Source organism: Sebastes umbrosus, chromosome 6 (assembly GCF_015220745.1).
Source record: "Sebastes umbrosus isolate fSebUmb1 chromosome 6, fSebUmb1.pri, whole genome shotgun sequence".
NCBI classification, from domain to species: Eukaryota; Metazoa; Chordata; class Actinopteri; order Perciformes; family Sebastidae; genus Sebastes; species Sebastes umbrosus.
This window is the reverse complement of record NC_051274.1, coordinates 15674362-15688530: the sequence shown is the minus strand read 5'-3', so window position 1 is coordinate 15688530 and position 14169 is coordinate 15674362. Positions and strand designations below refer to the sequence as shown.

General features: G+C 45.1%; 1 protein-coding gene across 2 annotated transcripts in view; it reads left to right on the top strand.

Annotated features, from left to right (window-relative positions):
* LOC119489324 (nuclear receptor coactivator 3-like) overlaps positions 1-12138 on the top strand; it is a 66175-nt gene extending 54037 nt beyond the window's left edge. The window contains exons 10-23 of one of the 2 annotated variants that reach the window (XM_037771582.1): positions 214-361; positions 667-1202; positions 1286-2403; positions 2644-2710; positions 3070-3228; positions 3467-3697; positions 4467-4572; positions 4664-4835; positions 5168-5494; positions 6378-6476; positions 7453-7699; positions 7981-8158; positions 8278-8482; positions 9423-12138. In XM_037771582.1, coding sequence (XP_037627510.1) covers positions 214-361; positions 667-1202; positions 1286-2403; positions 2644-2710; positions 3070-3228; positions 3467-3697; positions 4467-4572; positions 4664-4835; positions 5168-5494; positions 6378-6476; positions 7453-7699; positions 7981-8158; positions 8278-8482; positions 9423-9434 — 3605 coding nt within the window. In that variant the 3' untranslated portion in view covers positions 9435-12138. Of the gene's footprint in view, positions 1-213; positions 362-666; positions 1203-1285; positions 2404-2577; positions 2711-3069; positions 3229-3466; positions 3698-4466; positions 4573-4663; positions 4836-5167; positions 5495-6377; positions 6477-7452; positions 7700-7980; positions 8159-8277; positions 8483-9422 lie in introns of both variants that reach the window. The other variant, XM_037771581.1, reaches the window with a different exon arrangement.
* The last annotated feature ends 2031 nt before the right edge of the window (positions 12139-14169 follow it).

The window sequence follows — 14169 nt, the reverse complement described above, 5'->3', positions numbered from 1 at the left end:
TCAGAACGAAACCCTAGAACACACACACACACACACACACCTCATGCATCAGTGTATCAATATTGATCTCATGAATACAAATGTCTGAGCACTACAACATTGATCCTCGCTGTAATCACAGAGTTGGTTTTAACATAAAAGCAGTGATTGATGACCTCTGTTATCAGATAAGTGTTTCAGGGTGTTAATTTGCCGTTTCATCCGTCTGTGCAGCTTTCCTGCAGGGTCACGCCGAGACACCCTTGTACCGCTTCTCGCTGTCCGACGGCACTCCAGTCACGGCCCAGACCAAGAGCAAGCTGTACCGCCACCCCATGAGCAACGAGCCGCAAGGCTTCATCTCCACTCACCTGCTACAGAGGTCAGAAACTGCAAATACAAACACTCCATTCAGACACTGCAAAGTATGTCTCATCTACTGTCTCGACAAAAAAAGCACTTCCAGCGTATCTATGCGAGGCATTCATGCCACATAAATAGCTGAAGTAGCAGCTGAAGTAGCTTTTATACACTGACACCCTGTGAACAGTCAGTGAGAAGACTCCACACAGGAACTGGTATTTTAGCTGCACTTATACTGAGCGTCTACAGTCTGAGAGGTTATTGTGGAGGATACAGTGTTTTCAAGGTTTTTGCATTTTTTCAAACCGTTCTCCTTCCACACAGGGAACCAAACGGCTACCGCTCAGCTCAGGGTGGCAGCATGATGCCGAACGCTATGAGACAACAGGGCATGGGAGGCCCCAACCCAAATGCCCCAATGAACATGAACACCGGCGGTGGGATGGGCATGGGGGGCATGGGTGGCATGAACAGGGGCTTCGGCATGAACGAGCAGGGCCACATGGGTCACATGGGTCCGATGGGAGGCAGCTCTATGTACGGAGGGAGCGGCGGAGGAGGAGGAGGAAGTGGAGGCGGAGGCATGGGCAGCCGCATGATGCAGATGAATCAGATGGGGCAGATGAGTCAGGTGGGGCACATGAATCAGATGAATCAGATGGGTCCCATGAATCACCCGGGGCAAGGCATGCAGCAGCACCCACAGCAGCCCCCGTTCCAGAGCAGCGGAGGGTTTGGGCTGAGTGGCATGAACAGCCCTTCAGGAAGCCCCAGAATGGGCGGCCCCCAGCAGGGACTCCTGATGTCACCCCGGAACCGAGGGAGCCCGAAGATGGGCGCCAACCAGTTCTCCCCTGGAGGTAAGTTGTCTGGTAATCTAGCATCAGTTATTTATATATTAATTGACTTGTTTGTTTGATTTGAGTTCTGTTTTCCTCTCCAGGCATCCACTCTCCCATGAGTGGCATTGTCAGCGGTGGAGGAAGTGGAGGAAGCACAACCACCTTCTCCAGCAGCTCCCTAAACGCTCTACAAGCGATCAGCGAAGGAGTAGGGAGCTCCCTCCCCTCCACCTTAACGTCGCCCTCGCCGGCCCACAAACCAGACAGCTCTCCCAGCGTCCACTCCTCTTCCGCTTCCTCTCAGCCCAGTCAGCCGGCCAAACCGGGCCAAGATGGCTCCAAAAGCCCAGCGGGAGGCTTAGGGCCTGGGCCCGGCGACCATCACCACCCCATGCACCATCACCACCATCATCAGCAGCATCCTCAGGCTGAGAGTTCTGGAGACCGACCAGACAGCCAGGCAGCTACAGCTACAAAAGAGTCTAGTGAGGGAGGCAATGAGGCGGGGGCGGCGAGCTCCGACCCCCCTCGGAGGGTGCCGGACAGTAAAGGGCATAAGAAGTTGCTGCAGTTGCTGACTTCCCCGACTGAGGAGCTGGGAATGGGTGGCAGCGGATCGACGGGGCCCCCTGTCCCACCCCCACCAACCAGCAGCAGCACTCCCGCAGGCTCAGACAGTAAGGACCCCGCCGGAGGCATGACCAGCCCCTCGTCTACCGGCGTGTCCTCCTCTTCTTCAGCCAGTGCCAATCCAGGCCAGGCGACCGGGCCAGGGGGCGTGTCAGCAGCATCATTATCGTCAGCCCACTACACAGGCTCGCTGCAAGAAAAGCACAAGATCCTCCACAAGCTTCTTCAGAATGGAAATACCCCAGATGAAGTGGCTAAGATCACAGCCGAGGCTACAGGAAAGGTGACACTAGGGGGCCAGGAGGGTGGTGAGGCCGGGACTGGAGGATCAGGGGCCGGGGCCGGGCCGGGGTCGGTCGCGGAGCCCAAGCAGGAGCAGCATAGCCCCAAGAAGGAGAAGACCCACGCCCTCCTCCACTACCTCCTCAACAAGGAAGAGCCAGTGGATGTCAAGCCTAAACTCGAAGAGCTAGATGGGAAGGGAGCCCCGGGGACCGCTGGCGGCCCTGCACGGGGCGGCCCTGGATCTGGGCCCGGCCCTGCTCCCGAACATCCTGAGAGCAAGATCAAGTCTGAGCCACCTGATGACGTAAGATTGTTTCTTTGTTAAGACACGATTAAATAACTATAACTATCATATTGTTATGGACATTTAGCTAGCTGTATCTCACTTTGCACTTTGACTTACTGCATTTGATCTGAACGAATGTGAATCTTCACAGACTTTTACGTAATAACTCATTTGGCCTATTTTGATGTTCAGTTGCACAACCTGGAGTCTATCCTCGGGGATTTGAGGGGTTCAAGCTCTGACTTTTACCCCGATCAGGCTGGAGGTGGAGGGGCTAACGACGCAGGAAGCAAACCCCAGGGTTGCCTTGACGACAGCCTGCAGGGTAAGTGGTTGAAGCACCAAAGCCTATAAGAAGTGACAGTTACATGCAGGGTGGGCGTCATGACATCACATGTGATGATATCAATATAAAATGCCAGTGAAACTACATCTGGCATCATCATATGCTGTCTGTCTGAGTTTTGTTTTACTCCTACAGCTTCATTGGTGACTTTTATACATTAGTTCTTACAAAATGGTCCACGAATCCATCAATTACTCACACACCATGATGTAAAGTTTGAAATATCAATATTTTCAAAGGGTTTTACCACATCTCCTTCCCCTAATTTCATGCAACACTGACATTATTCTCCCCATTTCTGAGGAAGACGTGTGTGACCCATGAGTTTTTGTGCGCAGGGAGTCCAGGAATAGGTCCGGGGCCTCGGGGGCCCTTCCAGAGGACCATGTCCATGGACGGGAAGCCTCCTGTTGGGCCTGTTGGAGCAGGTAGACGCCCCATGCTTATCAAGCAGGAGAACATGATGGGCAGCCCAGACGGCTACCCAGGAACCATGGGTGAGTGCTCCACGTGGACCAACATTATTTTCAGCTCATTTTCTCTCTCTGCCTCACCCTCTCACTATTACTAGAGTATGTGTTACCCAATTTAGGTCCTTGACTATATTTGAATTTGTACCCTATATCAGATAACCTTTCAACTTTAAAGACACGGATTAAAGACTTGGCCACACTGCTCTCCTTAAACACTTTCATGATACTGACATATCCACATCTGGTGTTTATGTATTCCCAGGACCAATGAATAGGGGCATGGTACCCCAGAGGTCTCCCATGGGGGGGTCAGGGGACTGGGGCATGAGCCGCTCCAGTGCCAGCCCAGTGGGCTCAGCAGGACACCCCTCCATGATGCGCCCAGGCATGGAGTACAGCAGTAACAAGGGCATGATGTCAGGACCTATGGTGGGTCGCTCCAACAGCGTACCGGGCACCAGGTCTATGCTGCAGCAGCAGCTCATGGATATGGGTACGTTTGTCATACTGTGGCCAGGAGTTGGAAAATTGATCATGAACACAGTTATATGAAGATATGCACCAAAAAGCTGTGAGAAGTGTGAAAATATAGTACAGTTGAAGCTGATTCGAATGTCATTAGTTTTGGAGGTATAAATCAAAAACAAATTTTGACCTGAGCACCTGATTAAAGGCTAAGGGATCGCCAAAGTTAGGCGAACACGAATGTCGGTACTAAATTTTGTGGCAATCCATCTATTAGTTGTTTATATTAGGGCTGTCAATCGTTTAAAATATTTAATCACGCTTAATCGCAAATTAATCCCACATTTTTTATCTGTTCAAAATGTACCGCAAAGGGAGATTTGTCAAGTATTTAATACTCTTATCAACATGGGAGTGGGCAAATATGCTGTTTTATGCAAATGTATGTATATACTTATTATTGGAAATCAATTAACAACACAAAACAATGACAGATATTGTCCAGAAACCCTCACAGGTACTGCATTGAGCATAAAATATATGTTCAAATCATAACATGGCAAACTGCAGCAACCCTAGTTTAGATATTTCAGTCTGGACCGACAGGTCATTAGGGCTGGCCAAAAATACGCGGACACTCATACAAATTACCCTGATTGACCAGTTTTTGGCATCTGACATGATGTCACAAATGTGGACTAATACATCCTGTACGTCCATTACATCCTGTATAAACTGTAACTTCTGACACTCTGTATGTGTTTAAATTAAATATGTATTGTATCGTTGTGGTTTAGGAGGCTCTGCTGACATGGGGATGGGTATGAGCCCTTTCAGCCAGCAGGGCCAGCCCAACCAGTCCCCCTCCTGGCCGGACACTTTAATGGGCATGGAGGGCAGCAGGTCAGTGCAACATCGTCTCTATTCATTCCTGATGAGCTGCTGAGTTTATTCTGAACCTCATGGTGATTCTCTGTGTGTGTGTGCTTTGTAGACGCCAGTTTGGCAACACCTTAGATGATCTCCTGGTGCCTCCCACCACCAGTGAGGGTCAAAGCGACGAGCGGGCGCTTCTGGACCAGCTGGACTCTCTGCTGAATAACACGGATGGCATCGCTCTGGAGGAGATAGACCGAGCCCTGGGCATCCCAGACCTCGTCAGCCAGGTAGGTCATCAGAAAATACGTGAAAAGATGGATTATCAACGCGTTCAGCTCTTCTAGATCCCTCTAGAAGTGAAGTAAAAGGTGAAATGATCGGTGTCATGACTCATAAGTGAGCCTTACGTTCATCTCTGCATTAGATATTTCAGTCATGACTCACCGTGTTCAGACTGTTCTCTCACTGAAGGGAGATAGATGAGCCCGGAGGGATCTGTCTGTGCTGCTTAGAAAAAGACAATTACAGAGCCAACCAATTGGAAATTAATCAATTAGATGGAGACGTTTGACAAAGTTCTCTTTTGTTCTCTTTTGTCCTCTTGTCTCGTCTGCTCCAGAACCAGGGGAGTGAGCAGCAGCTGGAGCCTTTCCCAGGCCAGGACCCGTCCATGGTGCTGGACCAGAAGCCTCTCTACGGACAGGGCTATCCCGGACCCCCCACCATGCCGATGCAGTCTGGCTATGGAGGGAACCCCATGCAGGGTCAGGCCCAGCAGGGCGGGTTCGGGCCCATGCTCTCTCAGATGGGCCAAGGTGGCAGCTTCCCTGGTATGGGAGGAATGGGCGGCATGGGTCATCCTCGTGCCAACATGATGAGACCCAGGATGATGACTGCAAACAAACCCATGAGGCTCCAGCTGCAACAGCGGCTGCAGGGACAGCAGGTGTGAATACAGGAAGCTCACTGATTCATCAGCTTACATGCAAACAATAAGCTTGTTTCCCAGTTGTCCCAATATGGTACTAATTATAATCTAACCATCTTAGTATGTAGTGTTCTCACACTGGAAAAATTACAAATTTAGGTGTTCTTATAAATGCCAAAATGCAGATTAAAATCAGAGATGGATCTTCTCACATCTGGGAGAAAGTGAAAAAAATGAAAGTGGTGCAAACGGGTAATCATGAACAAATAGATTAACCCTCCTATTGTCTTCTCAGGTCAAAATTGACCCGGTCTGGTATGACTGTTTATAAAGCATACAGTATTAATTATCACCCAGTTCTGTGTTACACCTTTTTGGCCAACTTCATTACAACTCATTGCCACAAGTTTTACACTGTTTTTTGGGAACTTATGGTTAATAAACATAATTTCCCTGAAATTATACCTAATTTTTGAGTAAAAAAAGCAGAAATTCTGAATTATTTTGACTATAGTTATTATCAGAGGAACATAATGTTGATGGATTATCACATACTGGTATATGTTAAACGTTAATCAGAATATTGTTTTGAAAGCATTTTAATTTTTTTTAATGGCAGCACATTATGACACCTGCGGTCCTTCCGGGTTCAAAATTGACCCGAGGACAACAGGAAGGTTAATAGGAACTTGGAAGCACAAATATTACCTGCTATTGATGTCTGATGCATAATTTTCTGTTAATACAAAAATGTTACAGTCATACAACAGATTTCTTGTTTTCTAACTGCACCATCTATGTTAGTATAATTTATCCATAAATATACGGTATGCAAGTGGGACAAGGTCAGAGTAACATTTGCTCCTCCAACTTATCTTGAATGTTTTTTTTCCTTCCTCAGTTCATGAATCAGACGCGGCAGGGCATGGCCATGAAGATGGAGAACCCAGGAGGCAACCCTGTCATGAGGCCCGGCATGCAGCCTGGCATGGGAGGACAGGTAGAAGACCTAAAACTCTTATATGGTTATATCTTACAGATGAATCACTGTAATGCTGGTGCTTGTTTTAATATCCTCGTCAGAATCAAGGTTGCCAAGTATGTCCACACATGCAAAGAAGTTGACTTCAGTTGTCAGTAGCTTGTTACAACTTATAAACATTTTTATATTTTATTATATTTCTTTAACCGATCCTTTGAGCAGACCTGATTGTCCGTTGTAGTCTTCTTTTGTCCTGTTTGGAAAACCAGACAGTGATGAACGTACAAAGAACGGACTGATTGTCGTGTAGAGCTGACTCAACAGATCCTGTGGCAGGTTGAACCTCCTCAAAGAGTTTGAGAAGTACATCACCTGCTTGGCCTTTTTAGGAGTCTATTTTGCAGTCATACTTCAGGTCCCATGAGAATATAGATCCATCGCTACCACAGTTGCATTGAAATTTGTACTTTATTACTATTTTTGGGAGACATTTTCTTTGCCTTGAATGAATAGTATTAAGTCAAGAGGCAGACAGGAGCTGGAGACTGAGAAAGAGGGTGATGACAACATGCTCAGTTATTATGACCTCTTGTCTGTATGCAGCCTCATCTCCATATCAGATGATGCCGATTGTCGATGTGTCCTCTGTTGACTTTAATTTGTTAGAGAGTAGTTACAGTCTTGGTGTAAATATAGATGTAAATATATAGCCGTCGCTGTATGTTGCTTAAGTTTTATTTTGTCCTTATCTTAATCTTTGACGCAACATTCAAGTGATACAACTTTTGGAAGTATTTGTAATTCAGTGAAATTTCAAACAAAAAGCCTCTACTTGTATTTCACATTATATCCACATTACTTGATTTGTGGTACAACAGACCTCATCACCCAACCATGTTTAACATTACATACTCTATAGTTTAATAACATATATGGAAAACGTAAACCACATGTCAACCCTCCTCAAACTCTGTGATTGTGTTGTTTCGTGCAGCCTGGCTTCCTCAATGCTCAGATGATGGCTCAGCGCAGCAGGGAGATGGTCATGAGGAGGCAGCGCATGATGATGCTGATGCAGCAGCAGCAGCAACAGCAGCAGGCGGCAGCGGCTGCTGCTGCAGCAGCAGGAGGATTCAGTCCCCCTCCAAACGTTACGGCTCCTGGTGGCATGGAGAACCCTATGGGAGGGCCGAGCATGGGCCAGCCGGGCCCCCAGCAGTTCGGCTATGGTGGGAACTATGGTGAGTAACCTGAGACGGGCGCCTAACAGAATACTGCTGCTCCCTGGTGGTGAGTCCGTGCACTGCAGGGTTCTGGTCTCACATTTGTCACGTCTGAAGGAAGATTGGAAGTTGTCCATGTACCTGTCCCTTGTCTCTGTTTTTTATGGTCAGACCAAATATTGTTATTGAAGGGATATTAAGTATCAGAACACGCTCTATCTTTATTTATCACCACGTATCAATCATCTGCTTCCTGTGGAGAGAGGCGCGAGCTGAGGCTGGCTGATTTATCTCCACAGGGATGGCCCAGCAGGGGGACCCCTCGTTCGGCCCATCAGGCGGCAGTCCTCCTAACGCCATGATGCCCGGCCGCCTGGGGCCTCAAAACCCCATGATGCAACAGCACCCGCAGGGCGGTCCCATGTACCAGGGGGCAGATATGAAAGGCTGGTCGCAGGGAGGAATGGGACGCACCAGGTATGAAATCAAACACATTTACGACTGCAACACTGTGCTGTCGGATAAGGGAGAAAGTTTGGCTTTCTTTTCTTGAATGCGCACAGTTAAACTCGTCCTCCTTCCTGTTGCTTCACCAGTTCGTACCCTCAGCAGCAGTTCGGGCAGCAGGGACCTCCGGGACCGCAGCAGTTTGGGCAGCAGGGGAATCCGGGCCAGTATGGGGGCATGATGATGAACGGGGGCATGCCAGCCAGCGGAGGAGGAGGTCACATGGGTCAGATGGGAGGGCAGATGGGTATGAACCCGATGGTGATGGGACGCATGCCGATGGGGCCTGATCAGGTAGGTGCAGAGGGGAGGAGAGTCTTAAAGGACAGGTTCACATCTTTTCAAGTTTATCTTAAAACATGGCCGTATATACACTGAAAGGGTTGTTGCTTGCTGTAATCGTTCCTCCTGTCAATTGTGCAAAGAAATCTCTTCTTATAGCAATTTCAATGTAAGAGATGGGGGACAAAATTAGTCTGAGATTGTTAAATTGAGTGATTATCAACCAAATTTATAGTCTTTTAGTACCAAATTTCCGCTTTCTGTTGCTTTCTGTTGCGTCTCAACAAGGAAACACTGACTGCGTTTCCATCCACCTGCTTATTTGCTAAACACTGTAATATAATGTAACCTCAAATGAATACATAAAACTAACAGAAATGCCATATTTCCATCGTGTTTTCTACATTGTGTTACACCGTCTGAGGTTCGACTGGTGCTCTTTTCATTACGGCGTCTCGTTGTGTCCCCTTCTTCCGCAATGGTTTAATGGCACCCGGCTGGAAAATTAGCGCCACCGGCTGTTTATTTCAATAAACCAATTACTAATATTTGCATAATGGTAGTGGATGGAAACGTGCATTAATTTGCTTTTTTTTGTGCATATTTTTAGAAATTTGAGGTTACATTTTGGATGGAAACTTGTCTACTGTCTGTGGGAACATAAACTTTGAAAGATTTTAGTTGTCTAACTCACACTGATGAAGTTCATATTAACTCCAGCTGAGGATTTATTCCTCATGCTTAAATTGAAATTACTTTAAGAAGATATTTTTTTTTCATCCAGTATGGACAAGAGGAACAATTAAAGCAACAAATAACCATTTCAATGTACATATGGGCAATGTGAACCTATCCTGATTGATTCTGGAGGCTGTTTTGAGGACAGACAAAGCTTTTAATCAATTGTACACTTCCTCACTTTGTTTTTTCTCTTTTCCTCCCCTCATTGTAGAAATACTGCTGAGCATCGCGACAGAAGCATTTGTCTCACTGTGATCTCCATTCAGAGACAGGACACGGCTGCAGCACTGGAGTGTGTGTAGGAGGACCAGGCGGTGTGTGTCTGTGTGTGTGTGTAGTGCTGCACTCCCTCCAGACGGGGGAGTGAACTTCCTTTGGACTCAGTGCCAGTAATGGCAACCTGGGGGAAAACAGACAGACTGTCACACACGTATGTGAAAACACGCAGCGTTCATTAAAATCAGAAACACTGTGACACATTCACACACATAAAGACAGTCAATCTGTGATTCCTCTCGTAGACCGTAGTTTAATATTCCTCTCTTTATGAGCGGTGTGTGTGTGTGTGTGCCTCGGTGAACACGCACCGCTCGCTGGACCAAACAGTGAAGGTGGACAGACACAGACTTGAACATGGACGTGTGAAGACATCCTCTCCTCTGTCGAATGTACCATGAAGCTGTGTTCAGATTTAAAAATGTTGGATTCCTCTCTTGTTTCTGAACTTCGTGGGATTTTGTTTTTTACCCGCCGTCTCTCTGCTGCTCCTGGAGGATCTCTGCGTACGTAAAGTAAACACGGCTCTAGATGACGGGCCGTCAGATTGTGACACTCAGATGAATGTCATTAAGCTGTAGCACATTGTTTCCTCCTCCAGGACGCCGCCAGGCTACAGTACGAGTGAATTACTTGTTGGCTGATTTGCACTTTAAGGAAAGGCCAACATCAAAAGGATTGTGGCAATATAGAGGCCTTGACCCAAGAATTAATGCATAGCAGCAGTTGTTTATTTTAGTTTATCTATGTGTGTGTGTGTGTGTTCTCCAACTTTTCCTCTCTGGGTAATGGGGGCTGCTGATTTGAAATGGGTAACCTTGATGACCTTTGTTCTAAAGTGGGAACCAGTAGAAAGGCGGTAAGCACAGATTTTATCCAACGCTCTCGTCTACAGTGGTACCGATTTATCACAACAAGAGAAAGAACCGTTTTTAAGTCATTTTAAAAACACTCTTGACACAAACAGACTTCTATTAATGTTCAAAACTCCACTTATATTTATACAGATTCATTAACGTGATCATTTTATCATTCCAGAGGTAATTTTTAAATCCAAATGTTGCAGATATTTTTGGTTACCTCGCTCCAATTTCCAGTGTTACTACAAGTGCAGAAATAAAATTGATTGCCAATTATGAAATTATGTCTCTATTAGCTCCCACTGTGAGAGAAAGTGTGTGTTAGATTTCTAGCAATAATCCTTCCTCCTGGTTTTCCTCTGAGGACAAAGTTGAAGTATCATTTACTCAAAGCGACGGCACTGCAGTATTAGACATGATGTCTTGTTTTTTTCTTCTTTTGTCTGTGAATATGAATTGTAAATACGCTTCAAATGTACTATATATAAATATATATATGCTTTTGTAGGTCACATACTGTTTTTGCACAGATTGTAAGGCTTGATATTTAAAAGTGTAATTTTCTTAATCCGTCATAGGTCAGCTTTTATTTTCAATACTTTAACCCATCGGTTGGAAAGGAAGGGCCTCCTTTTTGTAAGCAGTACGTGTAGATTTTCTTTCATACTGCCGCTTTCTTTCTCTCAGAAAGCACCCTTTTTATTTTCTGAGGACGTCGTCTTAGCTAAAGGTGCTAGTGTATATTTCTTTTCTTCTAAATAAATTATTTTTCTTTTGACAAAAAAAAAAAAAGAAAACAAAATCTGCCTATACAAAAAAGAGTTGACACATGATTGTGTTAGGCTTCTAGGGGCCCCGATGTCTTACCAGTATGATGTTTTCTGAACCGAACCTCATGCTTCCATGTGTGACTTCAAGTTTCACAGATTTCTGTGCTTTGAATTTTGCAGATATGATCGTTCGGCCTCAGATATGAGCCTTTGGAAATCAGTCCCGCCGTATAACTGTCCATAAGTCCTTTTGGTTCGTTCACAGATGTTTAATCCTGACGGAAGTAACACATCAAGTACTTTGAATCCCTAAAATCACCTGTCAATCTCTTGACAGGTGATTTTTTTTTTTTATTTTACGTTTAAGTTTGCCTTTATTTTTGTCGTATTTCCTGTGAAGCTTTTGTTGAGAAATCTACCTTTGAACACACGCTCAATCCAAAGATTTTTGTTTGTCATTCTGCAGTGCGTAGAAACATGTTCCTGACGTAGATCGTGCAAGTACTCACGTGTGCTTTTACCGTCGCACATAACCTATAATATACATTGAACTGAATATGTTTAATTGCATATATTATATCCCCATCCGTATGGCATAGAGTAGAAACGAGTCTGGTTCTGCTGAGGTGCTTTGAGTTTCTGTTTTGTGATTGTTTCTTCCTTTCTGTAGAACTTATGGCCAGTTGAATCGTGGTGCTGCAAACGGTTATTTCACCAGAGAATGTAGAGATTTTCCAAGCTGGAAAGGAGGTTTCATGATTGATGTCATCATTATGTCTCAGAATAATAGCTTAGAGTTTTTTTTAACACCAGTCTCTACAAATCTACAAATATAAACAAAAAAAATGTCTGTGTTTTGCTTTAAAGGAAAGAAACTCCTCTCAGTTGGAGCTAAAGAAAAGAGAAAGCACATCTGGGAAACATACAGTCATTATTACAGGATGTAATATACTATTGCATTTTTTTCTTACCTTGTTTCTTGATGTTAATATCGATGTAAATACAAATTTATATTTAAACATTACAACGTCTCTGCTGTCTTTTTGCACATGCAAACATTTTGTACATGAATCTGCAATCCTGCAGCCACAGTTCAGTTTGTCAGCATGCAAATACAGTACCTGGAAGTGTGTTTTACTGCAGTAAGAGGGCCGTTCAAGTTACAAGTAGAGGTTCCCCTCATCATTTATGATGACTGGAGTCTGCCAGTCTGGGTGAAGTGGGAGGTGAGTGTGTGGATGGATGTGATGCTGTTGTCAGTGACATTGAGGTTCGTGCTGCCGTCTGCAGCCTCGCTTTTATCTGCTGTTTTGTTTCCTGCAGCCGGTCACCTCCCCTCTGAGAGCTTTTGTCATCAATCACCCCACTTTCTTCCCCTTCTCTGAATGATTTCACGCCCCGTGGTAAGATCTCACACCTCCAGCCCGTCCCAACCCTGCTGCTACTGCTGCTGGTGTTACTGTAACCAAAACCTACACAACCACGTCAGCCCCCTTCACAGCTTTAAATAACTTTTCTTTTTTAGACTGAGTGTCATTTGTAATAAAATTACAGAGTCTGTCAGTTTAAGATTGGCTGCCAGGATACTGCAGGCTGACTCACTCAACCCTTATAGCTGGAGAAATGGAAATGAAGACAAGAGGCAATTTTTGTTTCAGCTTAATGCAGTGATGATTTGATGCATTTTATGTGAAAAAAATATTGCAGTGTTTCATTTTTTGATAACCGTTTGATCTTTATTCTTTTTAGCCTCGCTTACGGCAGCAACTACTGGATGGATTGCCATGAAATTTTGTGCAGACATTCATGTTCCCCAGACGATGAATCCTCTTGACTTTGGTAATCCCCTGACTTTTCCTCCAGTGCTACCAGCAGATTCACTTTCACTTTAAAGTGGATCTATTAGGCTTATTTTCAGGTGCATAACTTGTTTTTTGTGTTTGTATGTTTACATGCTTTAATGTAATGTAATGTTTCATACCGGCTGTGCTGCAGCACCTCTTTGTGCATGCTAACACACTAAACTAAGATGGAGAACATGGTGAATATTATCATTATGCTGGCTGAAGGCTGATGTTCTCATTTAGCTCAAAGCACTGCTGTGACTAACAGAGTTGCTAGTAGTAGTAGTAGTAGTAGTACAAGGTTCAAGGTTGTTTATCTGTCATATGTCAATTCCAGCAAAGCAGTCATTGGCAATGAAACCTTTGTTCTGAGGTTCCTTCAACAATGCTCATAAAATATGTATATATGAAAGGGGAAATCACACAAGTAAAAGCACAATGATAATCTAAGGCATGCAATAGTGCAGTTGAAATAAATATACACATAAGTCAATGAATAGATATTCAGAATATTTTGTTTTATATCATCAAAAGCCCCCCCCCCCCATACTGTATGGTCTCTGGCTGCCCTGCCAGACCCAGGATCAGCCCTATAACCTGTGGAAAACCCCTCCAATGAAGAATTGACTGTTCCATAAAATCATAAAGAATGAGGTATCTAGATAAATGAAGTACATGAAATGTCATGTCTCTCTTTCTCTGAAAACCTGACTAAACATTTCATTGTATAATTTAATTATTAATATTGTTAGTCTGTCTGTATGTGTATATATGTATATATGTCTATATGTAAAATGCAATAAAAATATTGACTGTTTGTGACTTTTTAAGCGTATAAATGAACCGGGTCAGGATCCCATGCGCGCTCACATATGCTCCTCTGCCTGCTCGCCTTCACTCACACAGCGCGCGCGTTCTTGCTGTCTCGCTCCACCTCTACACGTGAACGCGCGCTCACTCCACACTGCAGAAGAGTTAGTTTCGCTCTGAGAATATCTAGTGAATGTACAGTGGACGTTTGTGCAGAAATAAATACTGCAGCTCCTCCAGACCAACAGAGGTTTCCCGTGTCTTGTGAAGTGACGGGGCTCCGCAGCGGGAAACGTTATCGTCTCCGACCGGGTGCCGGTGTCTCCTCTGTTCCCTCCGGCCGCGGTCGGGAGGCTGAAGCAGGAAAAGCCAACACTAGGATCAGCAGTGATTCATGG